Source organism: Megalops cyprinoides, chromosome 7, assembly GCF_013368585.1.
Source record: "Megalops cyprinoides isolate fMegCyp1 chromosome 7, fMegCyp1.pri, whole genome shotgun sequence".
Taxonomy (NCBI): domain Eukaryota; kingdom Metazoa; phylum Chordata; class Actinopteri; order Elopiformes; family Megalopidae; genus Megalops; species Megalops cyprinoides.
Genome location: NC_050589.1, coordinates 37,844,762 through 37,872,373, shown reverse-complemented (window position 1 = coordinate 37,872,373; position 27,612 = coordinate 37,844,762). Strand labels below are relative to the sequence as shown.

At 51.1% G+C, this 27,612-nt stretch overlaps 1 protein-coding gene across 1 annotated transcript in view; it reads left to right on the top strand.

The window, feature by feature from the left end:
* huwe1 (HECT, UBA and WWE domain containing E3 ubiquitin protein ligase 1) overlaps positions 1-27,612 on the top strand; it is a 61,877-nt gene that overhangs the window by 30,872 nt on the left and 3,393 nt on the right. The window contains exons 28-77 of the mRNA XM_036533951.1: positions 74-290; positions 619-741; positions 1,290-1,539; positions 1,642-1,983; positions 2,205-2,327; positions 2,679-2,774; positions 2,892-3,161; positions 3,269-3,421; positions 3,524-3,651; positions 3,888-3,969; positions 4,257-4,433; positions 4,528-4,690; positions 4,810-5,195; positions 6,364-6,559; positions 6,724-6,891; positions 7,203-7,351; positions 7,493-7,559; positions 7,654-7,877; positions 8,103-8,314; positions 8,583-8,765; positions 8,936-9,108; positions 9,278-9,417; positions 9,632-9,707; positions 9,793-9,894; positions 10,379-10,506; positions 11,439-11,598; positions 12,220-12,448; positions 12,636-12,814; positions 12,975-13,064; positions 13,687-13,835; positions 13,992-14,034; positions 15,114-15,431; positions 15,838-16,048; positions 16,218-16,336; positions 16,698-16,921; positions 17,008-17,402; positions 17,657-18,165; positions 18,253-18,335; positions 18,890-18,972; positions 19,063-19,553; positions 19,839-19,930; positions 20,102-20,258; positions 20,591-20,723; positions 21,447-21,649; positions 22,387-22,646; positions 23,535-23,637; positions 25,924-26,073; positions 26,468-26,713; positions 26,803-26,920; positions 27,389-27,529. Of these exons, the coding sequence (XP_036389844.1) occupies positions 74-290; positions 619-741; positions 1,290-1,539; positions 1,642-1,983; positions 2,205-2,327; positions 2,679-2,774; positions 2,892-3,161; positions 3,269-3,421; positions 3,524-3,651; positions 3,888-3,969; positions 4,257-4,433; positions 4,528-4,690; positions 4,810-5,195; positions 6,364-6,559; positions 6,724-6,891; positions 7,203-7,351; positions 7,493-7,559; positions 7,654-7,877; positions 8,103-8,314; positions 8,583-8,765; positions 8,936-9,108; positions 9,278-9,417; positions 9,632-9,707; positions 9,793-9,894; positions 10,379-10,506; positions 11,439-11,598; positions 12,220-12,448; positions 12,636-12,814; positions 12,975-13,064; positions 13,687-13,835; positions 13,992-14,034; positions 15,114-15,431; positions 15,838-16,048; positions 16,218-16,336; positions 16,698-16,921; positions 17,008-17,402; positions 17,657-18,165; positions 18,253-18,335; positions 18,890-18,972; positions 19,063-19,553; positions 19,839-19,930; positions 20,102-20,258; positions 20,591-20,723; positions 21,447-21,649; positions 22,387-22,646; positions 23,535-23,637; positions 25,924-26,073; positions 26,468-26,713; positions 26,803-26,920; positions 27,389-27,529 (9,214 nt within the window). The remainder of the gene's footprint in view (positions 1-73; positions 291-618; positions 742-1,289; positions 1,540-1,641; positions 1,984-2,204; positions 2,328-2,678; positions 2,775-2,891; positions 3,162-3,268; positions 3,422-3,523; positions 3,652-3,887; positions 3,970-4,256; positions 4,434-4,527; positions 4,691-4,809; positions 5,196-6,363; positions 6,560-6,723; positions 6,892-7,202; positions 7,352-7,492; positions 7,560-7,653; positions 7,878-8,102; positions 8,315-8,582; positions 8,766-8,935; positions 9,109-9,277; positions 9,418-9,631; positions 9,708-9,792; positions 9,895-10,378; positions 10,507-11,438; positions 11,599-12,219; positions 12,449-12,635; positions 12,815-12,974; positions 13,065-13,686; positions 13,836-13,991; positions 14,035-15,113; positions 15,432-15,837; positions 16,049-16,217; positions 16,337-16,697; positions 16,922-17,007; positions 17,403-17,656; positions 18,166-18,252; positions 18,336-18,889; positions 18,973-19,062; positions 19,554-19,838; positions 19,931-20,101; positions 20,259-20,590; positions 20,724-21,446; positions 21,650-22,386; positions 22,647-23,534; positions 23,638-25,923; positions 26,074-26,467; positions 26,714-26,802; positions 26,921-27,388; positions 27,530-27,612) is intronic.

Here is a 27,612-nt window from a genome sequence, read left to right as displayed (position 1 = left end):
GTGTTGTGTGTCTCCGTCTGCTCCTGCTATAGTGCAGTGCTCATTTGCATTCCCTCCCTGTCTCCCTCTCCAGCCTCGTCGCGGTTGGGCCGAGCCCTGGCTGAGCTCTTTGGGCTGCTTGTCAAGCTGTGTGTGGGCTCGCCAGTGAGGCAGCGCCGCTCTCACCACGCCCCCAGCACTGGCACCACCCCCACACCTGCTGCCCGGGCCACCGCCTCCTCCCTCACCAAGCTGCTGACCAAGGGCCTGAGCTGGCAGCCACCCCCCTACACACCCACACCCCGATTCAGGTGGGACAGAGTGTGAAACTGCTCTCCCTCTACATGAATGATGATGCAGATAAAACACGTCATTATTTTCAGAAGTGATTGCTTACTCCTTGACTGCACAATTTGGATTTTAATTCATAAAATTGAGTTTATCTACATGACTGCTGATGTTTCTTGAGCTAGGTCTCTTGATAATAACATTTCAATTTCAGCAGAAGAATCTTGTTAATTCCAGGGAAAAAGCAGTTAAAGCAAAATATATCAATGTCTGGCTCTCTGTCTCCCCCACTCTCTCCTTTCCTTTCTCTCCACCTCTCCCTCCCTCCCTGTCTCTTTCTCCTCTCTGCAGGCTGACTTTCTTCATCTGCTCTGTGGGGTTCACCTCCCCCATGCTGTTTGATGAGAGGAAGTATCCCTACCACCTCATGCTGCAGAAGTTTTTCTGCTCAGGAGGACACGATGCACTCTTCGAGTGAGTTGCGCTCTACACACAACATCGAGACAGTTGCACAGCACCTCACACCGGCACGACACGCTGCTCGACACCTCACACCGGGATGACACACTGCTCGGCACTTCACCCTGGCACGACGCGCTGCTCGACACCTCACACCGGCAGCTTGACACCTCACACCGGCGGCTCGACGCCTCACACCAGCATGACGTGCTGCTCGACACCTCACCCCAGCACGACGCGCTGCTGGACACCTCACACCGGCGACACGCTGCTCGACACCTTACACCAGTGCGACGCACCGCTCGACACCTCACACCCCTCACACCGGCGCGACATGCTACTCTCAGTATTGCAGTATTACAGCAACATTCAGTTTGTGTGGAATGCATTATGGAGGAGAAGCACCATGTGGCCACACAGCCCACAGCTTAGCTGCTTTGACTAAGGTGGACCGTTTTTGCTCCCTCCCTCCTTATTCCAATATTTTTCTCTTTTCATCCTGTAAATCCTTGTGTTTGTCCCTCTGCTCTCCCTCCTCTCCCTGGTTGTGCTGCTTTCTGCAGGACCTTTAATTGGGCCCTGTCAATGGGAGGTAAAGTGCCAGTGTCGGAGGGTCTGGAGCACCCTGACCTGCCTGACGGCACGGGTGAGTTCCTGGACGCCTGGCTGATGCTGGTGGAGAAGATGGTGAACCCCAGCACGGTGTTGGACTCGCCCCACGCCCTGCCTGCCAAAGCCCCTGGCGCTACACCGGGCGGCTCGCCCACCACACTGCAGTTCAGCGCCCTGCGCTTCCTCATCGTCACGCAGAAGGTGGGAACGCGGCACAAGCGTGTGCAGTGCGCAGGCCTTTAAGCTTGTGCGCTGCCTGTGTGCTGCATTCTCCGTGTCTGAGCCTCTCCCTCCTCTCTCCAGGCCGCCTTCAACTGCATCCGCAACCTGTGGAATCGCCGGCCTCTGAAGGTGTATGGTGGCCGCATGGCCGAGTCCATGCTCGCCATCCTCTGCCACATCCTGCGGGGGGAGCCCACCATCAGGGAGCGCCTGGCCAAGGAGCGTGAGGGTGGCGGGCGCCCTGACGAGGACGGGGTCGCAGTGGGGACAGGAGGACCGAGCACCGCGCCAGGAGCCGGGGGAGCTGGCGGGGCTGCCGCTGGTGCGGCTGGAGGGGGTGTGGCGGTGGTGGGGACAGGCGAGGAGGGGAGCATCTCTACGCCCAGGAGAGAGCCCCAGGTCAACCAGCAGCAGCTCACGCAGGTAAATGAGCCCTGCTCCCGCCCCCCCTTTGGCACTTGCTTTAGACTGATTCTCTTAAGTGTGAGCTCGAATGCATTTTGAAAAAGCTGATGGACTCGCAGAGTTAGTAACGTGAAGAGGGAGACGCGATGATCATGGAGTGAAAAGCGGATCCAAGCACTGCCACTTCCTGTTCCTTTGAACCATTTTATTTCCCTTTGTCCTTTCTCTCTTATCTCTAGCTCATGGACATGGGTTTCTCCAGAGAGCATGCCATGGAGGCCCTTCTCAACACCAGCACCATGGAGCAGGCCACGGAGTACCTGCTGACTCACCCCCCTCCTCTGCTGAGCGGTGTGGCCCGGGTAAGGAGGGGCTGCTGTTCCTCCTATCTCCTGCCGTATTTCCCAATGTAGAGCGACTGTCAGCTTATTCTAGAACTGTACTGTGGAGCGATGAATCCTGGGCCTCTTGTCAGAAGGTGGCTCTTCTAATTTGATACCAGGAGGGGTCAGGCTCCCACCCCAAGAGTAGGACACTCAGAGGATACATTTGAGAGAACAAGACTGAGCGTTTTTGCTCCCCAGAAAGATTCACACAGAAAGATACAATGATACAAGGCAAGATAACTAGCAGCAGCTAGCCAGTGTCAGTATTTACCATTGTTGCTCTTTAGCCTGCTTTTGATGAACTGATGAATATTTGTTTGGCGTTAGGATCTCACGATGTCTGAGGAGGACCAGATGATGCGGGCGATCGCCATGTCTTTAGGACAGGAAGTCAGCATGGAGCAGCGCTCTGATTCACCAGAGGTACAGAGAACTTTACTTCAGAAATAAAGACACATGATGTCACAAAGTCATATGCCTGGTGCTGCAGTTGTGGCATACATGGTTTGCTTGGCTTGATTGTCCTCCCCTGTTCTGCAGGAGGCAGCGCGGCGGCGTGAGGAGGAGGAGCGGCGGGCGCGGGAGCGGGCCGAGGAGGAGGAGGCGCGCTGCCTGGAACGCTTCCTGGAGGCGGAGCCTCTGGACTGTGCAGAGCTGCATGCCTTCACTGACACCATGCTGCCTGGTTGCTTCCACCTACTGGATGAGCTGCCCGACACTGTGTACCGTGTCTGCGACCTGCTCATGACCGCCATCAAGAGGAGCGGGCCGGAGTACCGCGACCTGATCCTCAGACAGGTCGTCAACCAGGTGAGTGGTGTGCGCCCAAGATGGCATTTTACCGCCAACAGTCCTGATCATGCTGTCTGGCCACATAGTCACTGCTCGCTCGCTCTCTCTCTCTCTCTCTCCTGTAGGTGTGGGAGGCAGCTGATGTGCTGATAAAGGCAGCTGTACCGCTGACCACCAGCGACACAAAGACAGTGTCAGAGTGGACCAGTCAGATGGTCACTCTTCCTCAGGCCTCAAACCTGGCCACACGCATCCTGCTGCTCACCCTGCTGTTTGAGGTACTGATGTTCTCTCTCTCTCTCCCCCTCCTGAACACATACAAATGTGCGCACACACACCATATTGACCAGTGCACTCCCTGTCTGCACTGGCGTTTGCAGGAGCTGAAGCTGTCGTGTGCACGGATTGTGGAGAGCAGTGAGATCCTCAGCGTTCTGATTAAACTGCTGGAGGTGGTGCAACCCACCCTGCAGGCAGCCAAGGAGCAGAAGGATGTTCAGACGCCCAAGTGAGTCATCGTTCCCCGCACAGAGCCTACGCACTAAAGCATCCCTCGCTTCGAAATATTAATTACGGGCCACAGCAGAGTCACTTTGTCTGTTTTTAGTAAACTGCTTTAATTGGCATAACAGTGGCATTTTTCACTTTAGTGTAGAGCCTGTTGGGACATGGTTGTGGCAATCTCCCATGTAAATGTTCAGTGAAAGGGATGTTTCCAGCACCTCTCTTTCTCTCTCTCTGCAGATGGATGACTCCAGTGCTGTTGCTCATAGACTTCTATGAGAAGACTGCAGTCTCATCCAAACGCAGAGCTCAGATGAACAAGGTAGGAACATCTCCCCATTAGTTCTTAATTACTGCAGTGAAACATGGAGCAGCAGCCTAGTGATAAGGGCAGTGTTTCCAAACCCACATCCTGAGGCTAACATGTGTTTCAGCCCACCACTTGATTAGGTTTGGAACTGGAATGAAAGTGTCATTTTCTCCTTTTCTTGTTTTGTTATCTCTCCAATCTCGTCTTCCCCGCTCTCTCCTTCTCAATCTGCTGTCTGTTCTCTCTCATTTTGATGCTCTTCTCTCTCACTGTAAATGCTGTCCCTCATTCTCCTGCAGTACCTGCAGCCAAATGGGAATAACTGGCGCTGGTTTGATGATCGGTCAGGGCGCTGGTGCAGCTACAGCGCCAGCAACAACAGCACCATTGACTCAGCCTGGAGAGCCGGGGAGAGCAGTGTCCGCTTCACCGCGGGCCGCAGGAGATACACCGTCCAGTTCAACACCATGGTGCAGGTGAGGCACAGGAATTGCAGCCTTACAACCCTCCCTCACCCGTGGGGTTCGCTCTGCTCTAACAGTGCAGTGCCCTGTCCTGCCTCCCTCTCAGGTGAATGAGGAGACAGGTAACCGCCGCCCAGTGATGCTGACGGTGCAGAGAGTTCCTCGCACCCCCAAACCCTCCAAGAATGGCAGTGTGAATGACATGGAAAGAGAGGGGGAAGAGGGAGAGAGGGAGAGAGTGAAGGAGGAGGAGACACAGGCTGACGCAGGTGAACTTTACACCTACATTCACATACTCTTGTAAATGTACTGGTGGTCTTTTTTTTTTTTTAGTTCTTTTTGTTTGTTTTAACTCCATCCCCTCAATGTCCCCCTGCTCTGTGCTCAGAGCTGGCCACCAGTGCAGTGGAGATGAACGCACTGAAAGATGGCCAGGACCCGTCGACACCGCCCCCCCGGCCCTCCCTGGATGGGCCAGCACCGGATGCGGTGATCCAGGGCCTGTCGGCTGAAATGACCACAGTGCTGATCCGGGCGTGCGTCAGCATGATCAGCATCCCCGTGGACCCGGACACACTGCACGCGACCCTCCGCCTGTGTCTGCGGCTGACGCGCACGCACCACTACGCCATGATGTTTGCCGAGCTCAAGAGCACGCGCATGATCCTGGGCCTGACACAGAGCTCCGGTTTCAACGGCTTCACCCCACTCGTCACACTGCTCTTCCGCCACATCATCGAGGACCCTGCCACGCTGCGACACACCATGGAGAAGGTGCCTGGCCCCGCCCTCATGTTACCCCCGTTTTCCTGTTCTGTCACTGGTGTGTGAGGAGCTAGGCTCAGTGTAAATATTTAGCTTTGTAGATGGATTATGTTAACTGGGGAGGCCCCACAGGATAAAGGCATCTCCCTAGTGACACGAATGGTGCAAGTTTAAGCTATGCTTGCTTGGGTAATGTTAGCTGACCAACAGCTAGCTAGCCAGCTACTGCAACCTTGTTAACAGTAGCTAACGTTAGCATGCTACTTTCTAACATTGCCATTGACTCACCTACCAATGTCACTTAACATTTGGCTTCACAAAAGGCTAACATTGTATAAAGTGTAGTGGACAAGTTTGTTTTTTAAAGCGCTGTTCTCTCGTTTTTGTTATTTGTTCCCGCTAGCTTGCAGTGCACTATGCTCACGAAACACCGTAGCTTGTCTGAAATTTGTGTGCTATTGCGAAAACTACAGCATGAGATTGTTTAATTAGCAAGGATGGCAGTTTGAATAATTAAGTGGCAAGTGCTCCCAAAGCTTTCTCTTAAATGTGTCACATAGCTTTCTTGTGTTACAAAATTCAAATTACAGAATAGAGCTAAATTTAGTTAAATCGATTTAAATGACTGAGAATAAACTTTTAGGTTGAGTGCAATGAACAATAACCTTTAGAACACAGACCTCACAAAAGCTGTGATGTGTCATGAGCATTTAACATAATTTAAATTGATAAATGCCATCCTTGTTAATTAAACAATCTCATGTCGTAGCTTTTGCAAGCACACAAACTACAGACAATTACGTGATTGGTGTTGATGATTCTGAGATTTATTTTTTTTATAGTTAATCAAGGAGGATAAAGGGGAACAGTTTGAAAGTAATGATAGATTTAAAAGTAGTGTTCGGGCTTCCCTTGTTTCCAGCTCACCCGCCACCACTGCTAGCTTGGTGCTAGCGGGAAAGCGGAGATGTATACAGACGTATACAGTGACGTAATGACGTGGCTCTCTGGCCCGTGGAAAAGCAAAGCGGTTCTTAAAAGGTTTGCAAATTGAACCAACTCTGAACTGGCACTAGAACCAGCCCAGAACTAGCACCTAGTTCGCATTGGTGGAAAAGAGGCCTGAGAGGTGTGATTTATTTGCAGTTAACCTGGGTTGCTATGTGGTCTCTCCCAGGTGGTCAGGTCGGCTGTGACCAGCGGGGCTGGCAGCACCACCTCGGGTGTGGTGTCGGGAAGCCTGGGCTCCCGTGAAATCAACTACATCCTGCGTGTGCTGGGCCCTGCCGCATGCCGCAACCCAGAGTGCTTCACCGAGACCGCCAACAGCTGCGTGCGCATTGCCCTGCCTGCGCCCAGGGGCACTGGGACAGGTGAGAGAGAGCCCTCACTGACAGCACCACGACACCTGGCATCTTGACAATGTTTCTAGCATCAAAGCAATGCCCCTGGCATCATAACACACTTTACATCATTAGAACCTCCCTTTTTGTTGGGTATGCAGACTGTACCCTGATATTCCTCTCTCTGTCCCTAGCTTCAGATGATGAGTTTGAGAACCTGCGAATCAAGGGGCCCAACGCTGTGCAGCTGGTGAAGACCACGCCACTGAAGCTGTCCCCACTGCCCCCTATCCCCGAGCCCATCAGAGAGGTCATCTATGACATGCTGAATGCGCTGGCTGCGTACCACGCCCCTGAGGAAGGTGAGTGTGCTATCCCCCACACCTGCTTGTGTGAGTGTGCTAACCCTCTATATCCCCCACACCTGCTTGTGTGAGTGTGCTAACCCTCTGTGTCCCCCACACCTGCTTGTGTGAGTGTGCTAACCCTCTATATCCCCCACACCTGCTTGTGTGAGTGTGCTAACCCTCTATATCCCCCACACCTGCTTGTGTGAGTGTGCTAACCCTCTATATCCCCCACACCTGCTTGTGTGAGTGTGCTAATCCTCTATATCCCCCTCACCTGCCTGTGTGAGCGTGCTAACCCTCTATATCCCCTTCTCGTGTCTCAGCAGAGCGAGGGGAGACCCGGGCGGCAGCCGGCTCTGGAGCCCCAGATCTGTGCCAGATCCTGCAGGACGTGGGAGATGATGTGTACCAGCAGTACAGACTGACGCGGCAGGGCAGCGACTTCGACTCGCAGACTGCCTTCAACATCAATGTGAGTCTGACTGATGGGCGCTCCTCTCTTTCTCTTTAATTCAGTTCAACTTGCTTTATTGAAGTGACAGAGTTTATTTGTATTGCCAAAGAATGTTAAACAGTATGAAGAGTACATAATGATCACAGGGCTCTCTTTCAGACACAGGTGTTTGCCGCAGATGGGAGTGCGGCAGAGTCGTCTCAGTCAGGCACGCCGCAGGGAGAAGGTAACGCAGCGCTAGTACTCCTGTTCACAGCGTGCACGCTCCACATCAGCGCTGCACTCATCCTGCATCCTCTGTCTCTCCCACTCTCTTGCAGCCTCCACCCCAGAGGACACCCGAGAGGGGAAGAAAGACAGGGAGGGCGAGAGAGGGGGCGGCTTCGAGGACAGCCGGGGCATGAAGGCCAAGGCCAGCAAGCCGCTCATGCCCACCTCCACCATCCTGCGGTTGCTGGCAGAGTTGGTGCGCTCCTACGTCGGCATTGCTACCCTCATCGCCTCCTATTGCTACACAGCTGGCCAGTCTGAGCTCATCAAGGAGGTGTGTGTGTGTGTTCTCATGCCTTACTGGTCCTGCTTTATTAAGAGGGAAACATGTACGCCCTGTTGTCTGTGCTCTAACCCCTGCATCACCCTTCCAACAAACCCCTCTGTGTCTGCATTGATTGTGTAACAGTCGCGGTTAGTTGTGTAAGTTGTGGTGTCTTGGGGCGTTTTGTCCTTTGGGGACTTGGTGAACCCGCTCTCTCTCTCTCTTTCTACACAGGACTGCAGTGTTCTGGCCTTTGTGCTGGATCACCTGTTGCCTCACACCCAGAACTCCGAAGACAAGGACACCCCAGCCCTGGCACGCCTCTTCTTGGCCAGCCTGGCAGCTGCTGGCACAGGCACAGATGCCCAGGTGGCTCTGGTCAACGAGGTGAAGGCAGCGCTGAGTCGTGCCCTGGCCATGGCGGAGAGCACAGAGAAACACGCTAGGTGAGGACACTGGGAATACAGCTTCTTTATGCGGCATGACGTGTTAACAGTGTTGCTTACAGATCGCGGTCACACTAGGAAAACCTGTTGATGCAGTTGTCCAGTGATCAGCATAGCTGCTGTCTCAGGATTGTCTGTGTGTTTCTGTGGGCGTGCGTCTGTCTCTGTCTGTGTGTCTGTCTATTTGTGTGTGTATCTGTGTGTGTGTCTCTGTATGTGTGTGTGTGTCTGTCGACTCCTTTCTAACTGTGCCTCTGCACCCCCACAGACTGCAGGCTGTCATGTGCATCATCAGCACCATCATGGAGTCGTGCCCCTCCACCTCCAGCTTCTACAGCACGGCTGCTGCCAAGACGCAGCACAATGGCATGAACAACATCATCCGCCTCTTCCTGAAGAAGGGACTGGTTAACGACTTGGCCCGCGTGCCCCACAGCCTAGACCTGTCCAGGTACTCCACCCTCCTGCTGTGTCCTACCACTGCTAATCTGCTCCTTTTCCTTCAGGGAACATTTGTCGTTTCAGTGCTGACCTGCTCTTAGCTTTGCATTAACTGTTTGTGTATCTCTTCTCATGGTACATCCACCTCTTCCGCTATGTCTTCCTGTGGTCCTGAGCCAGTCCAAACATGGCAAACACAGTCAACGCAGCCCTCAAGCCACTGGAGACACTGTCTCGTATCGTCAACCAGCCGAGCAGCTTGTTCGGGGGGAAGGGGGGCTCCAGCAAGAGCAAGACGGAGCATGACACCGCAGGCACTACCCGGGATAGTGCCAGTAACACACAGGAGCCGGGTAACACAGCAACGCCGGCCATACAACACAAAACCAGCAGAGCAGTGCACCAAACACAGCACCCTCCTTGCTGTTAATTCTACATGCATCCAACACTAGTAGCCTTTCAGGGACACAGCCATGTGCATAGCAGAAGAAAATGTCTGACTGGAGCGATTGTCTGTCCCAGGAGACTCAGGAGAGGTGGAGCCGGTTGAGGGCTCTGGTCCCACCCAGGGGCCGGACAGCGACCTGATGGATGGGGAGACGGAGGGGGACAGTGTGGTCATTGCTGGCCGGCCAGAGGTGCTGGGGACACAGGAGATGCAGGTATACGCACCTGGCTCGGACACTCCTGGCTCACACACCAGGTTCACAGGACTGGGTCACATATTTGGATTTCAACAGCCAGCCTGAGGTCACAGCAAACATGGCTTACCTTCATTAACACTGGAGTGAATCACACAGTCCTTTCACAGCACTAAATGCACATAATGTCTGTGGTGCAACACTGCCACTCTGAGAAGGCGTTCTGTCACCACAGGTTGAGAATGAGCTGGTGGACCTGATAGATGAACTTCTGGAGAGCAACAATGGCGCGGTCAACAACACCATCATTGGTAAGTGAGCGACTGGGAGGCAAGCGCAGGGAGGTGGAGAGGGGGGGAGAACAAACTCTGATTGGCAAATCTGTCTGCCTCTCAGTTGGCCGCAGTGGTGAGGATGAATCGCAGGAAGATGTGCTGATGGATGAAGCCCCATCCATCAACCTGAGCCAGGCGTCCACTCTACAGGCCAACAGAGAAGGTGACCCTGCATCCTGCACTGAACACATGCACCTCATACAGGCTCACAGCGCACTTCAACACATCTCTCATTGTAAGGAGTAACACAATCATCCGTTTGTCTGTTTCTCTCTGCACAGTTCGCCATTTCAGAAGTTAATGCAAAATCCAAATAGGTCTCTTATTTTCTTTTCTTTGTTCAATTGGCAGGATCTAATACAGATAAATCTTGAAAAAATGGGTCAGTTTTCAATCAGTTTTGTTAGTATCGTACCATGAGTCTGTTTTTGTACCAGATGCCCCCACACAATTTGGAAAATGAAGAATAAAAAAATCATGTAAGGCAGACTAAACAGTGTTGGTTTCATGCGCCATTATTACTTTCATAACATTCCATTGCACACCATGACCAACATCCCCTGTGATCACCTCTATACTCCTGTGATGGACTGTGTTTAGTGCATACACCATTTGCATGGTGCTACAAGTACAACTCTTTCTCTCAGACTCAATGAATATCCTGGAGCCAGAGGATGAGGAGCACACACAGGAAGAAGACTCCAGCGGCAGCAATGAAGACGAGGATAGCCAGGACGAAGAGGAAGAGGAAGAGGAAGAGGAGGAGGATGATCAGGTGAGCTTGAGAGCTGTGGGAGATTTGTTTTTAAGTTATTTAGCATTAGCAAATGCTTTTGAGTAACAGACAAGTCTGACATGGCAGGATACCTAAATTGCCTGTCACAGTAAGAATACAGGTGTAGATATCATCACCACTGTGCTGTCAGAATTAGCATCAAGAAGAAAAACAAGAAATTACAAAGAATATTATTTTCACACCAGATTGATTTAAGGGATAAACAAACATAACAACTTAAGGGATAAATGCACGGTAAAACTTGGTACCACTTGGCACTTCCTTCCTCACAAGGAAGGAAGAGAGGGAACCATAACAGCAAGCGTTGGCTGCTGAGCTTGTGGGGGTCATGGTTGTTTGACATTGATGCATAATTTTGTGCCTTAGCACGTGGGTAGAGGTTTACCATGCAACATACATTGATTGAAGCAGCTACAACCAGCAATATAGAAATGACCCATGTACAACAATGTACAAGCCATTTTTTTCCCTTTCAGAGCAAGTAGCAAGGAGAGACTTCTAATTTAGAGTGTAGTCCAGCAGCAGTATATTCCATTCCAGTGAATCAGTTGGTATTCCCTTACCTGTGTCAGCACTGGGTACATATCTTAGCACACACAGCATTGGAGAAAACACAGAGCCAAGTTTCTTTAGAGTAGAGGAAACAATGCCTTACATTCCTCTTTGTGTGATGGAAAGGTGTGTGCATTGACATGACAAAGATTTATACTTGTGATGGAATTGCCGTGATTATAAGTGTTAAATGTGGATATTGTCATGCATCACTAAAGCACACGTATGTTGATGTTATGGTGGTTGTTAACACAGTGCCTAGCGTACGGTACGTTACACTGCACTCAGAGCTTCGACTCTCTCACGCCATCCCTGCTGTTTCACTGCTCATCGTCATGCTGTCCTCCCTCTGGTTTCAGGATGATGAAGAGGGAGATGAAGATGATGATGATGAAGGCTCGGAGATGGAGCTGGATGAGGACTACCCCGACATTAACGCAGCGCCGCACATTCGCTTTGAGAGGTTCGACCGGGACGATGACCTCATCATTGAGTTTGACAACATGTTCTCCACTACAGGTGAGTGCTTCTTCATTCACCATGTTGTTGTGCTGGGGCACCTCTGTTTGTTGCTCACTGAAGACTGTGAAAGGCATAAAGACTTCCTGGTCGCAGCTACAATTAGGAGGACAGAGTGGCTCCCAACTTTTGGATTTCTGCACTGAAATGGACAGAGGTCTCAAAAATGGGTGTCAGTTAAAAGCAATGACTCAGTACAGAAGTTCTCTATTCACTCATCATGCGCACTTGCACTGTTTCCATAATTAGCTAAGACAGATAAATCTGATTTATTAGTTGTTCTTTACTTATTGTTCATTCAGTTGCAGTATAATCAAGAACTGTGTGTATTAAAGGAAATCAGACAATCTGTATGGAGTTTACCTTCTGGTTGTACCTTATATGTTGTACACTTGAATTTGTAGGCAATGTATGTCGTGAGGGCTGTAACTGAGCCAGACATAAAAAGTTTGACACATCAGGTCAGTGATTAGTCTATTAGGCTGATTGAAAAAAATAGCTGAAAATTTGTGCTGGTTTCAATTTTTTGGCTGTACTTTCCTTTGTGTGCAGAATGTGTTGAGTGTCCAGCATCCGCAGTGTTTGTGAACATTTCCTTCCTGTACTGTGGTCTTTTCCCAGCTGACATCCCGCCCTCACCTGGGAACATCCCCAGCTCTCACCCCCTGATGGTGCGGCACGCTGACCACGGCTCCCTCACACTGGGCGGAGGCGGAGCCAGTGGGCGGCTTGCGCAGGGCATGGGGCGGAGCCAGCGCACCCTCCGACAGCTGACTGCCAACACTGGCCACACCATCCATGTCCATTACCCTGGAAACAGGCAGCCCAACCCCCCTCTGATTCTGCAGAGGTGAGGCTGTGTGTGTCTGCATGGCTCCCTCTCTCACTGTGATGTGGCTGTGCTTGCAAGTTACAGACATTGAGTCAGTCTGTCCATGTGTGAGGTATTGGGAACATGTGAAGTGCGGCTTATCTGAAACTCTGTGTGTGTGTGTGTGTGTGTGTGTGTGTGTGTGTGTGTGTGCTGCCCTCCTCAGGTTGCTGGGTCCCAGTGCGGCGGCTGATATCCTCCAGCTCTCCAGCTCCCTTCCGCTGCAGTCCCGTGGGCGTGCCCGCCTGCTGGTGGGCAATGAGGACGTCCACATCATTGCCCGCTCGGACGACGAGCTGCTGGATGATTTCTTTCAGGAGCAGAGCAGCACAGGGGGCCAGGCAGGTGAGTAGAGAAGGGTTGCTGCATTTTAGGACTGGGGTCAGATCTAGGGGGTGGGCATCAGGTCCTTGATCCAGTAGATCTGTCTTGTCACAAAACTGTTCTGTTTGGTTGTGAGACGTGATGGGCTGTTAGTAGCCGTGCTTTTCCCTCTGTCTGTCAGGCACTCTTTCCAGCATCCCCACAGCCCTGACTAGGTGGACCGATGAGTGTAAAGTGCTGGATGCGGAGAGCATGCACGACTGCGTGGCAGGTAACCCAGGATGCCTCCAGCATCGTGCCTCATACACAAGACACATGTAGTGCACTTCGTGGTGCAGGCCCCCCCCCCCCGCACACACATCGTGTCTTATATTTAAGCAAGAGGGGGTATAACTCAAACATCTTGACTAAAACTTGTTTCTGGCAGTGCTTTTCTACCATATCCTATAGCACCAGCCACCGTCTGTTCATGTTAATGTCTACTTTGTAATTTTTGTCATAAAAACATTGGAAACTATCAGGAGCCAACGAGCTGGAAAATTAGATGTTTAAGCTGATATTGTCTCTTGGACTGGCTTAGCAAGCAAACAATTTAAGCATTTGCAACCAACTAATGATTGCATTCGGCACTACCTGAGTATAAATGTTTATCTCAGCAAGTGAAATTGCTTGGAGTTATCAGTTTATTATGTAGATTATAATTCAAATTTAATTATTATATGTGTGTGTGTGTGTGTGTATATATATATATATGTGTATGTATATACAATCATGAAACAGCACCTGACCTGTAATGCATTTGGTTTGAACAATACTTAATGAACTTAATATTCTTAAAATCTATCTGCTGTAAGTTCTCTCACCCATTGTATCCCCCTGGGTGTGTCCCTCAGTGGTGAAGGTGCCCATCCTGCAGCACCTGGAGAGTCTGCGAGATGAGGAGCTGGAGGAGAGGCGGGAGAAGAGGAGACGCCAGCTGGTGGAGGAGGAGGAGACCAAACAGAATGAAAAGAGTAGCACAGGAGGAGAGGAGAATCTGCAGGTGAGTGGGGAGGGGTCTGCGGGTGAGAGGAGGGGGGTTTGCGGGCGAGAGGAGGGGGGTTTGCGGGCGAGAGGGGAAGGGTAATAGTGACAGATGAGATGAAATCAGCAGTTTGGTGTTGTGTTTTTGTTTTAACGTCTCTCTGTCTCTCTATAGGTTTCTGAACTGAGAGCAGTCAACGGAGCAGAACAGAACTCTGGTAGGGGTGCCAGTATTTTTCTTTAACATCAAAAGTTGTTAATTTTGTCTGTTCTTTTGCTATGTGTGTCCTGTATGGTGTATGATGCACTGTGGGGTCATTTCTGTCAGTTCTGTTTATTATCCCTTCTGTTGTTTTTAAGGTAACCCATGATATACTCACCAATGTACAAACTAGTTATTATTGCAGGGAAATTTCGGGGCTGTCCTCAAACACTTTCTGCCACACACATGCATAGACACAGATACACCCACACACACACAGTGGTGTGCAGTATTGCGTGCTGTGGCGTGAGGTAGTAGTTTGTATAGTTTTAGGATCACACCAGATCTGGGAGATAACTATACAGCCTACTGTCTTTCCCACGGCAATCGCATGACGACGGAATACGCCAAGGACAACAGCCAATCAGCTTTCACTTCCACTGGAGCAACTTCTACGGCAGGGGTTGGGCTGGCCAGCAATGGAAGATGTGGCACAGTGTCAGCTTTTACCAGTTGGCCAAACAGCCATTATCATTGATTGGTTATAAGCTTGCATACAGCGACTGGTTCGATTGATTCAGACATCTTGTGACTTCACTGTCTGTGAGAATGTATTTTCCAGAGTTGTTCCACAAGGCTGCCTGCTGGAGTCTCTCAGTACGTCTCTATCTGATCATACAAGTGTGTTCCAGGCGCCCTGCTGTTTTTTTATCTTCACTTCCAGTACCCATATTTTTGGCATAGCGAGTAGAGCACTAAGAGGCTGGCAGCTGTGCTGTGGTGAGGTAGTAAGTTGTGTTGTTGTTGGGGACTGGGATAATGTGCCCCCTACTGGAGATAACTATACAACTTACTGCCTTCCGCAGTGTGGTCTCATGGCATCGCTCCCAAAAACTCCTCTGAAGCACCTGTTTATTGCACGCCCCTATTGTGTATACCTCTCTGAAAATGATACTGACTGAAAATGAAAAACCTGTTCTTTTTTTTCCCCCCTCCATCTTCCCACACTTCTTGTCTGACGTGCCCACACACACACTCATCCCTCTCTCTTCTCTCCCTGCTGCTTCTCTCATCAACTCCTTCTCCTCCTCTCAGAGGGTGAACAAGGACAGTGTGGTGTGTCGTCATGTCTGGATCCGCCCCGTGTGTCAGAAGGCTTCCTCACCGCACCCCCATCAGGAGAAGCCACCCCCACAACACCCGCCCCTTCTCACCAACCTGCCCTGGTCTCCCTGGAGACAGCCGTCAGTCAGCAAGTGCACCAGCCAATTGCGGACCTGCTAGTGGCTGAATCACATGCAGATTCTCTTGTGGCATTAGCAGGGACGGGGCTCCCTGAGATGTCTGCACCTGATAGACCGAATTGTGAAGTAGAGGCATCACAGATGGAAATGTCCCCTGCACCCACAATTGGTAAGAGAGGAGTAAAACACAGCCATGGCGTCAGGTTCTGATAAACCTGTAGTTTAGGCTTCTCTGGGAGCTCATGTTTGTAGTGTAAATCAGATCTTGATTAGCTGAAATCCTTAGTTGATAAATAAGTCAAATCACTCTAAATGACTGCTTTAAATGCAGAGTTGGAAGACTTGTTTATGCAAGTGTAGCTGTGGGTGTGGATGTGTTAAGGAACAAGTGTTACAGCAGAAATATTTCAGCTTTAACAATATGAATTTTCTTGTGTGTATGGGCAGGAGCTGCTTATTTGGGATGTAGTGTGATACTATTTAATATTCCACACACGACTTGTGTAAGGCCCTTTGTTCATGCATTTTATCACTCCTTCCTTCTCTTCTTCCTCCTTTCTCTCCATATCCCTCAGCCTCTCTTAGCCCTGAGCAAGGTGAAAGTGCAGAGCCCCTTGCTGTGGGAGTGTCCCAGCTTGAAGGTTCACCCATGGACACCAGTAGTCCTGCTTCTGCCACTCAGGAAGACCCCACCCCAGTCTCGGCTCAGGCTAGTCACACATCTCAAGAATTGCCAGGAGGTGGAAGCAGCTCGCGGACTGATAGGCAGACAGATGGAGAGGCGGGGTCAGTTCTGTAGTAGACTTGTTTTTATTTTAGGGGTAAATTACTTGGATACACATTGTTAAGTAGACAATAGAAGGCATCCAAGATGTGTAGTGTTGAAATGTCTTAAAGCTTGTCTGTGTGAATATAACTGAGCTCAAAGCCTCTGGTTCCCTTCTCCTACTTCTAGCTCTGCTTCTTCTCCTGGAGAGACCACACCCCGCAATGACAGTGCAGACAGCCAATCACAGGCCATTCAGGAGGAGCCCCTCCCATCAACCAGCAATGAGGAGGAGGACCCTTTGGCAGGTTGGTATCTCATTTGCAGGAGAAAATGGTTTAGTCAAATTCCCTTTGTACCACAAAGTCACACCTTCATAAATCATTAGAAAAATCTCACAGCAAAATAGCAAGACATCACCAGTTTGTCAGACACTTGCAAGTTACTTGGGTAATGTCAGTGGAGTAGTGCCTAGCGCTGTGTGACCTGCAGTGGGGTGTAGGGGAGCATATGCATAACTCCTGCATGAGTACAAAGGTTGTCGCAGTGAGACAAGCCTGTTCTTATTGGCAATTCAAAAAAGCCGTTGAATAGTTATATAAAAGGGGAAATTGAGATTCTCTTGTTTCTTGTCTCTTCCACCCCTTTTTTCTTTTGTCCCCCCCACAGGTATCAGTCTTCCAGAGGGAGTGGACCCCTCCTTCCTGGCTGCTCTCCCTGAGGATATCCGCCGGGAGGTTCTCCAGAACCAGCTGGGCATTCGGCCCCCATCGCGTCCCCCTGCTGCCCCCACCCTCTCACCATCGGCTGCCCCCGTGCTGGGGGGAGGTCCTGGGGTCACCGAGGTCAGCCCTGAATTCCTGGCTGCCTTGCCTCCTGCCATTCAGGAGGAGGTGAGTGGAAGAGAGTTGGGGGGGCACGTTTTTGGCGAGTGAGCTTGGATCGTTGTTGTGACTCGGCCCTCCGATTCGTCCCCCAGGTACTGGCCCAGCAGCGGGCAGAGCAGCAGCGAAGGGAGTTGTCCCAGCAGCCCCCGCAGGGCGACCAGCCCCTGGACCCGGTTACCTTCATCCAGACGCTGCCGTCGGAGCTGCGGCGCAGTGTGCTGGAGGACATGGAGGACAGCGTGCTGGCGGTGATGCCGCCCGACATAGCGGCCGAGGCAGCGGCGCTGCGGCGTGAGCAGGAGGCCCGGCAGCGCCAGCTCATGCATGAGCGCCTCTTTGGACACAGCTCCTCCTCGGCCCTCTCCGCCATCCTGCGCTCCCCTGCCTTTACCAGCCGCTTGGGGGGCAACCGCGGTGTTCAGTACACCCGGCTGGCCGTGCAGAGGGGTGGGCCCTTCCCTGTTGGGGGTGGCGCCAACCACAGCCGGTGAGCATGGGAGAGCTTTGTTGTGATTGGCAAATCCAACATCGCAGTGTAAATCCACACGGCTAGCCTTTATATTTTTGGACTCCATGTAGGCTGTAACTAACTGGGTAGGGTACCAAGCTGTTCTGTAGCCATCGTCTTGTGTGGATACTTATGTCACACTCGGTCACAAGATCAGAGGCTGTTCTTCACGGTCACACTGCGTGCATTAAAAGGCTGTTCCTTCCCACCCTGCTCTCGCTCTCTCCCTGCAGTCCGTCCAGCTCCAGCGTGGACTCTCTGCTGCGTTTACGAGGGCGCCTCCTGCTGGATCACGAGGCGCTGTCGTGCCTGCTGGTCCTGCTGTTCGTGGACGAGCCGCGGCTCAACACCAGCCGGCTGCACCGTGTGCTGCGCAACCTGTGCTACCACTCGCAGACGCGCGGCTGGGTCATCTGCAGCCTGCTGTCCATCCTGCAGCGCAGCAGCGAGAGTGAGCTGTGCATCGAGACCGCCCGGCCTGAGGATGCCCGTGGCAAGAGGGCGCTGGGCTCGGCCGGCGGCAAGGGCTCAGCCTCGGGCTCCTCCTCCCTCTCCCTTTCCTCCTCCACTTCCTCCTCTTCCCCTCTGGACCTGCTCAACAGGGTGGAGTCCCGCAGCTCCACCCAGCTCTCCTGGCTTTCCGTTTCCATGGACGCGGCACTGGGCTGCCGGACCAACATCTTTCAGATCCAGAGGGCGGCAGGGCGCAAGCATGCCGACAGGCACTCAGCTGGGGGGGCGTGTGGGGCGGGGGGAGCAGGTGGGGGGGTGTCGGGCCCAGGCGGGGGCGCCGGGGCAGGAGCCGGAGGGGTGGGCTGTGTGGGTGGAGGCGGCTCTACCGTGCACATCCACCCCCAGGCCGCTCCAGTGGTCTGCCGCCATGTGCTGGACACGCTCATCCAGCTGGCCAAGGTGAGCATGCGTGGTCTTCCATTGTGCTTTTACAGCCAAACAACACTGCCTGTGCTGCTTGGTACTTTGACTCAGACAATATCTTTTAGGTGTACAGTCTTTACTCCATTCAACGTCACACTTCCTTGGCAGTTAACGTTTTCATTTGCGGGTGATTTAATACATCTTTTATGCTTAGATTACTAATTTACAGTTTCAGACACTAAAATCAAATGTTTTTAAGTAACTTAATTTCAGGGGTTTTTGGCCATTTACAAGGTTTTCCGCTCTCACACACGACAGAAGCATGCCATAAAGCTTTTCCGAACATATACCTTTAGTCAGGCATGATGTTAAAGGTACAGATGGAAAAATGGGAAAGAGATCTTTATAGCTGTTACCAGGCAATCAGATCTAACTTCATTAGTCTTTCTGGCTGAATTTAAGGATTTTTTTTTCCCCCGATAGTTTTTTGTGCTTCAGCATGGGATCGAAGGCAACTTAGAGAGGTGCAAATGCTATTGATTGTGCACGCAGACGTGGTCAGAGGTTTCAGTGTGGTCTCTTGCCTGTAGGTATTCCCCAGCCACTTCACTCAGCAGCGCTGTAAAGACCTGCCTTCTTCCTCCTCTGAGCTTGACTCCCGGCTGGGAGCGGGGCCGGCAGCAGCAGCCGGGAGCGGAGGCGGCAGGTCTCTCCCTTCCTCCCAAGCTGCCAGCAGCACCACCTCCGCTGTGTCCTCCAACAGCCCACTCGGGACCTGTACCGCGCCCAGCATGCTCACCCCCCAGTCTCTGGGCGTCTCCACAGACTTCTGGGACCTGCTGGTGAAACTGGACAACATGAATGTGAGCCGCAAGGGCAAGGCGTCCATGAAGACCCTGCCGCTGGGGGGTGGCGGGGAGGTGGAGGGCGCGCAGGGCAGCCTGGAGGCGTCCCCGTTGGGGCAGCTGATGAACATGCTGTCCCACCCGGTCATCCGCCGCAGCTCTCTGCTCACTGAGAAGCTGCTCCGCCTGCTGTCTCTCATCTCCATTGCGTTGCCTGACAACAAGGCCACCGAGGTCCCTGCGGCACACCCCGCTGCCCCGGCCTCTGCCGCTGCCCCAGCTGCGCCCACAGTGGGGACCAGCGCCGGGCCAGCTGCAGCACAGGGAACTGCCTCAGGAGGCACCCCTGCTCCAGCGCACCCGCCCACCACTACTGCTGTGTCTGCCTCTGCTACAGCAACCCCTGCTGGTGAGAGCTTTGCATTGCCAGTCAGTGTGCTAGAAATATTCAGGGGAAATATAGAAACCAACATTTCTGACTTATTGAAGACCAAACTTACTGAAGAGATTGACTATCTGAGTATAGAATTACCTGTATTGTGTGTTTGAGCCTTCTCTCTCTCACACACACATTCCTGTTCTCCCCTCTTTTCCCTCTCTTCCTCTTCTCTCTGCCTCCCTCCTTTTTCTTTCCTCTCTCTCCTGCCCCCACTCATGCTTCCTCTGTGTTTCTTCCCCATTACTGTGTAAGCAGCAAAGCAGCGAGTGTCTGTGAGCAGTGCTGACAGTGACAGTAAGATGGCCTCTACAGGACTCACAGAGAAACAGCTGCAGCTCTCAGTAGAGGTGAGGCATGCACTTACTCTAAACTGCCTTTACTTAGTGTTCGCTTCTCCTGAAACTTCCTGGGGGTTTTCTACATAGATCAGCGCCCCTGCGTGCTGAGGCCAGGGGAAATGGTACGAGTTACAGTTGCATACAGTGATGAGTTTATGTGCAATGCTGCCCCTCCTCCAGGTGCTGACATCACATTCGTGTTCGGAGGAGGGGCTGGAGGATGCCGCTAACATCCTGCTCCAGCTGTCCAGAGGGGACGCTACCACACGCGACACTGTCCTCAGACTGCTGCTGACTGGCGCACGACAGCTGGGATACACTCTCTGCAAGCAGATTGGTCAGTGCACATGTCAGCTCTTGCCAGACACCACTCATAACTCAAGCCTTGGGACTGGTGCCTTGAGCTGGTTGTTGCTGTTTTTGACCAGTATGACTTGCTTGACTGTTGTTAACCAAGATGTGGCATGAAACTTGTAAGTTAGGACTTGCTTGGGACTCTCTTAAGTGTGACTTCTTCTTCTCCTTGGTTCTTACTGATAGAGCAGCCAGTTCTCAGGTTTGGTCTAATGGATCTACAACACAAAGCTCTGACCCACCTGGTTGTGCCACCTAATCTCAGACCTAGCTTTCTCTCTGGTCCTCCACCCCTGTCCCCGCTCCCCCTCTCAGGCACCCTTCTCGCTGAACTGCGGGAGTACAACCTGGAGCAACAGAGGCGAGCCCATGCAGACGCCCACTCCCCAGACACCACGCCTGATGATCCTGCCCACTCCGCGCGACTTAAGGGCAAGATGACCAGCAGGTGAGTAGACGCTAGGGGTGGAAGTGGGAGACTTTGAAAATGCACTCTTAGCCCCTCTCCTGCATTGAGTTGTCCACCTTCCCCCGGACAAGTTCAGACATGCTTCTACATGTTGAACATGAACAAGTGTGTATGAAAGCAGTATACAACTCCTTACTGATGTATTTATATTTTAAAAACCAAAAGCTTTTACAAAAGCATCCTGTTTAAAACTTTAGCCTTTGGGGCCATAATATTAGATATAGAGGTGACATTCAAACAGTTGTACACACCTCCACTTTCACAATTCTCTTCACATTCAGCTTTGTAACTCTGGATGTTTTGTAGACATATGTGCTTAGAATTTAATGTTGTGTAATAAGTAGGCTAGCTCTACTGGCATGCAACTCTGTGATTATTAAGTTTGTTGTTTTGGCCACGGCACTTAACACTTAATACATAATACAGGATTTAGAAATAATCTGAATACTGCATCTCTTGTTCATCCTTTGTCATAGTGGCCTCATCCATGTAGGCTTGGTTGCTACCCTGTGAAACAGATGCATCTGCTGGTGTTTATTCTAAAAGCTCCACAGCCTGGACAGAAACCAGGCAAACTTAGCATTTGTGTCTTAGTCTTCATACAAGCAGCCAGGACCAGCAATGGCGGCCACTAAGAAACACATGCAGTGTTGTGACTGTACTCCCTCTCTCCCTCACGCTCGTGTGTGGGCGGGGGCGCAGGTTCGACGGGGCGGAGAGCGTGGTGATCGTGGCCGCTCAGAAGCGCACGTTAGGTGGCCGGGAGCTGCAGCTGCCCTCCATGAGCTCCCTGACCTCCAAGACGTCCACACAGAAATTCTTCCTGCGGGTGCTGCAGGTGATCATCCAGCTGCGTGAGGACACGCGCCGTGCCAACAAGAAGGCCAAACAGAGCGGCAGGCTGGGTGCGTATGCAGACACACACCGGCTCTGACGCACACATACCCGCTCTGATGCGCACGCACGCAGAGCACTGCTCCGTTCACTGTGTGTAGGTCAGCCATGCCTTTTCTACAGCTGTAACCAACCCTAGATAGAATATTAGGTTGGCACTGAGCCCAGACAGGTGTGATGGGTGTATGTATACGCTCTGTGTAATACCCTGGCCTGACAGTGTTTTAATGGTTGCTCCTAGACAGGTAGCACAACGGGTAGTTGAATGTTTCATGATGATCATTTTCCATGGTCTCTCCAGTGCAGGAATTACACAGGTGAAAGCACTAGTGTGTTACAAGCTTACAAAAAACACTACAGATATGCCAAGTCGTGTAGGTTCCAAAAAGTTTGACTGAAAAAATGTAGTGGCGCCAGCAGCACTTGAGCAGTAGGTGGAGACTGGGTCTGTTTAAATTCAGTCCATCTGTAGCGAAGGGCGAGAGCAGTCACCCCACCCGGCCTCGAACCCGGGTCTATGGGGTACCAACCATGCCACTTTAACGGCGACGCCAAAGAACCAGTCTTGTTGGTATGGCAGTCAGAGCGCACACAACCGTAGTGACAGCACTCTGTCACACCACCATATGGGGTGACATTAGGATGGCAGTCGTACTGCTGCTGCAGGTCAGTGGAAACTAGGTGTGCCGGGCCTAGTGTTGGCCCACAGTGACACTGTTCTCCATTTGTACTCCCTCTCTCCCTGCAGGCTCCACCAGTCTAGGTTCAGCCAGCAGCATCCAGGCCGCGGTGCGTCAGCTGGAGGCCGAAGCGGACGCCATTATACAGATGGTGAGGGAGGGGCAGCGGGCGCGCCGGCTACAGCAGGCTCCCCCTCCCTCCTCTTCCTCCTCCTCTTCCTCCTCCTCCAACGCCGCCGTCACTGCTGCATCCTCCATAGCGGCCCCCCACCCCCCTGGCGTCGCCCAGGTCAACGCCCCCCCTGCCGGCACGGCCAGCGCTGCTACGGTTAGCATGGGCCCCAAAAGACAGCACGTGACACAGACACTGACGGAGCCTACGCGACTGCTGACACACCACACTCCGACAGCCTATGTGACTACGGACATACACAACTACAAGTGACTACTGTTGCACCTGCACAATTACATGACAGCTGACACATCACACACTGAGCACCTACATGACGACTCACACGTCCACACGTTTACTGGTAGTATATGTACGACAACCGGTGCACCATGTGACACACTGACAGCTTCACATGTTACTACTGAAAGGTCTGCACACACTAATCACACCTATATGACTATTGGTGAATTTGTGTACGCTGACAGCTGACACCATTGCAGACACCTACCCACAGACACACTAACATGGCTCACACTGGCTTTGAAACAACTGCTTACGAACACTAAGTACTCTGCACTCTCATTCAGACTGATAGACCGGCTCCTACACAGTGTGATTAACACCATGGCATATTGGCTGACTGCCTGAAGTTTGCATATGCTGCATTTCTCCATGCCCTTTCTGTCTGTCCATCTGAGGCCGGCTATCATAGCTTTGAGCTGTTGCCCCCAACCCTGCCCCCCTCTCCCCCTTTTGCTGGCTAATGAGTGTACTGGTGCATGGCAGTCAGTCATTTTGGTGGTTTTGTGATGAAGGCGGGTCTATTTTCAGTTGTCATTCATGCGATCTTTCTCTCCATCCCTCTTTGTCTCTCTTTACTTGCTCTTTCTCTCTCCCGCTCTCCCACACACTTCCCTTTTTCCATTTTTTCAACCTGTCTTACTTCATTCATTCATTACTTCCTCTATTCCAATTTTTCCCACCCTCCCTCTGCGCCTGTTCACTCTCTCTCCTCCGCTCCTTCTCCCTCCTTCTTGTCCTTAGTCGGATGTCCAGTCAGTGCCAGAGCCCCCCCCAGCCCAGAGGGACGACTCCCCCATGGATGTAGACCAGCCCCCACCTCTGGACCAGGAGCCACCTCTTCTAGGTGAGAGAGTGCATCACTGCAGGATCATACAGCCAGTGTGCACTGATGGCAGAGTGACCCCTTATAGGCCCCAAAATGCATGGACCTGTGAGTGACTCGCTAGCTGTAACCAAACAGTGTTGTTCTGTACAGAGCAAAGCTTTTTTGGATTGTACAGGGCAGTGATTGACAGCTCATGGTAGCACCACCTAAACAGTTGTGCACAGCATCTTTGTTTACATACAACAGCGGTTATTTACACACAGCAACAGAATCGCATGTCTTCTGGCCAACTGTTGTTGAGGTCCTTCCAAAGCATTGGGCTGCAAAATGGTCCAAAATGGCAGATGACAGAGTGAGGAGAATAACCTGATGACATGGCTTTGCTAAATAGATCTGCCTGCTTCAGTGTGCACAATACTTACTGTTTGTAGAAGTATGTACCTACATATGCTGCCCAACAGTTTAGTGTAGGATACACTATGGTTGCACTTCCTCAGCCTGGCCTACTGCATAGTAATGTTCAGTCTACCTTTGATGAGATGGCTTTTCTCAGCAAAGCAGATTCTACTGATTCATGACTTAGGGTGTACTCACACTAGGCAATCCGTACCGTGCCCGTACGCTGAATCGTGCCCGGGCCCGCTTGAAGAGATGGGCTCGTGCACGGTTCAGTTGGACTCGGGCACGGTACGCATCAGTGTGATCACTAACCGTGCCCAAGCACGGAACTCGAACAAGGCGTCAATGCGACTGTCCCATTTAACAAATATATCCGTTATAGCAACAGTTAGCTGGATATCTGTTACACGCCCAGTCATAATAATTCCTTTAAACCATCATTTGATTAGCTAGCTGACTTCCTTAAATATAACAAGCTGGGTACCAAACTCTGTGGATCCCCACATTAGCTTGATTACTAGCAAGCGAAATAAAACTAACCATACTTAGTCAGAGTATCACAAAGGAAGCAGCCAACCTGTTTTAGTAGCTAGTCTTCAACAATCGTTCAGATAGGTAGCCTGTTAGCTAACTAGCTATGTTTGTCAAATCTATCGCTAGATAGCTAACGTTAGCTCCAGCCAGTTAGCATCAATTATGCAACGCAGCAATTTTCACTTAATCGTGCTGCACGTATAAGATTTTTATGGAGACAGCTGATGTTGAGGGAGGAATTTGGAGCTGCTTTACTCGCAGACTACAATTCACGTTCATCAATAAGGTGAGAATCAGACCCGTTATTAACCCAAATATTCTTGAATGAATTGAAAAGTGTACTATCCAACAGTAATAGAAGATGCTTGTTGTTGTAATGATGACAGTGCCGCACACACAAGTAGTAGCCCTGACTGGTTAACATTAGCTAACATTATTGTGATTAGATTACTGTAATCTGACACAGAATATTGGTCTGTCCCTTAGCATAATGACTGAAACGTCAGCTGCCTCCGTAAAAATGTTATACGTGCAGCACAATTAAATGAAAGTCACTGTGTTGCATAATCGATAAATCTATAAGGCATGTGAGAGGGCCGTGTGTAAGTCCAAATAAGCCAGAAAGTAAGTACAATCATGAACTCCATTGTGCTGTGCGAGAGCGCTCTTCTTCAACAGAAAAAGTTGCATCGTGATGATGTCAGCGTGCTCAGGCCCAGAATGTTAAGCACAATGTGAGCGCTGGCCAGTGGGGGAGTGGGGAGGGGGGACAATCGTGCTCGGGCATGGTACAAGGCAACCGGGCCTAGTGTGAGTACGCCCTTAGTGCCCTTGCCCAGTGGCATATGTGACTGACAGGACAGTAAGCATTTGGTCAACATGGCATTGGTTCGGTCAGGCTTAAACTGTATGATCCTTTCCAGACAGAAGTGTCTTGACAGGTGACATCAGTGGGGCAGGCAGTGGGGGATTTCTGAGCTTTCTCTCACACACAAGGCCATCTGAACCCATGTTATTTGAAAAAACATTGCTTACCCAAGAGCCCATAGACAGTTTTCTACAACTCTCTCCCATTCTGCCTTTCCTTCAAGCAACAGGGTTTTGAAAGAAAAGCTAGTTGTCATGGATAAATTATGGGAATTAATCCATGTAAATCTAAAATATGCAAGGGGAAAATATTCTTGTGATTCCTCTTGTGATTGTCATCTTGTAAATGCTTCCAATGACATTCAGGCAAAATTCAGACAAAATGCAAAATGGAAGCTTTCTGTTCTTCCTCTTTGGCTCTGTGTGAATATGAAGTGTCATTATTCTGCAGGGGGGAAGCTATGATCTGAATTGCAGTATGTGTTCATGCTGCCTTTCCTGCAGGTGGAGAGAGCAGCAGCCAATCGGAGCAGGAGGAGAAGGCACCAGACCTCCCCCTCCTGAGTGAGCAGCTGCTATTGGATGAGCTATGGGACATGCTAGGAGAGTGTCTGAAAGAGCTTGAGGAGTCACATGACCAGCATGCCGTATTGGGTATGTCACATGTTAACTGTTACAGCACTAAAGGCAAACCTCTGTCAGCTCATGCAGTTTATACTGTTACACGATATGTGTCCTTTGCTGTGCTGAAAATACTCTTTGTACCCTCACCTTCATTCAGTGCTCTCACCAAATCAAAAACACAAGTGTTTCCCTCAGCCTAGCCTCTGAAAGAGAATCTAAATGTGTGTGTGCCTTTTGTGTCATAATATTATTTGTAAGTCGCTCTGGGTAAGAGCGTCTGCTAAATGTAATGTAATATAATCATATAATGTATGACATACATATATGTGTATGTCTCGTATGTATTGTGTTCATAGTTTCCACCACTTGCAGTCCTCATTAAATTCTCATTCTTTGTCATTCTGCCCCCTGCCCGGCTCCTCAGTGTTACAGCCAGCAGTGGAGGCCTTCTTCCTGGTCCATGCCACGGAGCGAGAGAGCAAACCACCGGTGCGGGACACGCGAGAGAGCCAGCTGTCTCACATTAAGGATGAGCCGCCCCCGCTCTCCCCTGCCCCCCTCACCCCTGCTACACCTTCTTCCCTGGACCCCTTCTTTTCCAGGGAGCCCTCCTCCATGCACATCTCTGCCAACCTGCCTCCCGACACGCAGAAGTTCTTGCGCTTTGCCGGTGAGTCTGGGATACGGGCACACAATGCACACTGCAGATCACGAATACTACACACATGCTGACTGCATGTCCCTGCTTATGTGTGGCAGAGACTCACCGTACGGTGCTGAATCAGATCCTCCGGCAGTCCACCACACACTTGGCTGACGGCCCGTTTGCAGTGCTGGTTGACTACATCCGCATCCTGGACTTCGACGTCAAGCGCAAGTATGTAGCCCTCTCCCTCTCTGTGCTTTGTAGCCTTTTCTCCGACAAGCGTGTGGCCTGTGGATATCTCTCCAGGGTATCTGAACGCCTTTGCATGGAGACCCTTAAGAGCTTAGGCCAACCTCTAAGATGTTTCTTTTCTTGTCTCTGTATTCTATGTAGCTCATCTCTTTATTGATTCACTTGAACATAACACTTGAATATTTCCTTTTCTTTCAAACTAAATTCTGCTATACAGTTTGGTATTATTATGCTTGAATATTTATTATACTTTTTTATTTTAGCTCTTCTGTTGTCAGTATGACACCAACATTCTCTGAAGGCTTGATGTGTTCAGATATGGTCTGTTTTCTGTGTCCACTGCTGGTCAGGAGACCCTATTACACGCACCACTGTATGCTGTCTTGAAGTTATCCATCATTAGAGCATCTGCTAGTTGACTAAAATGTGATGTGGTTGTGTTTGCAGGTATTTCCGGCAAGAGCTGGAGCGCTTGGATGAGGGCCTGAGGAAGGAGGACATGGCAGTGCACGTGCGCAGGGATCACGTGTTCGAGGACTCCTACAGAGAGCTGCACCGTAAGAGCCCTGAGGAGATGAAGAACCGGCTGTAAGTTTCATGGTCCTCTCTGCTCTGACTACACAAACACACACAAACACACACACACACACACACCCTACTGTGACTGCTCT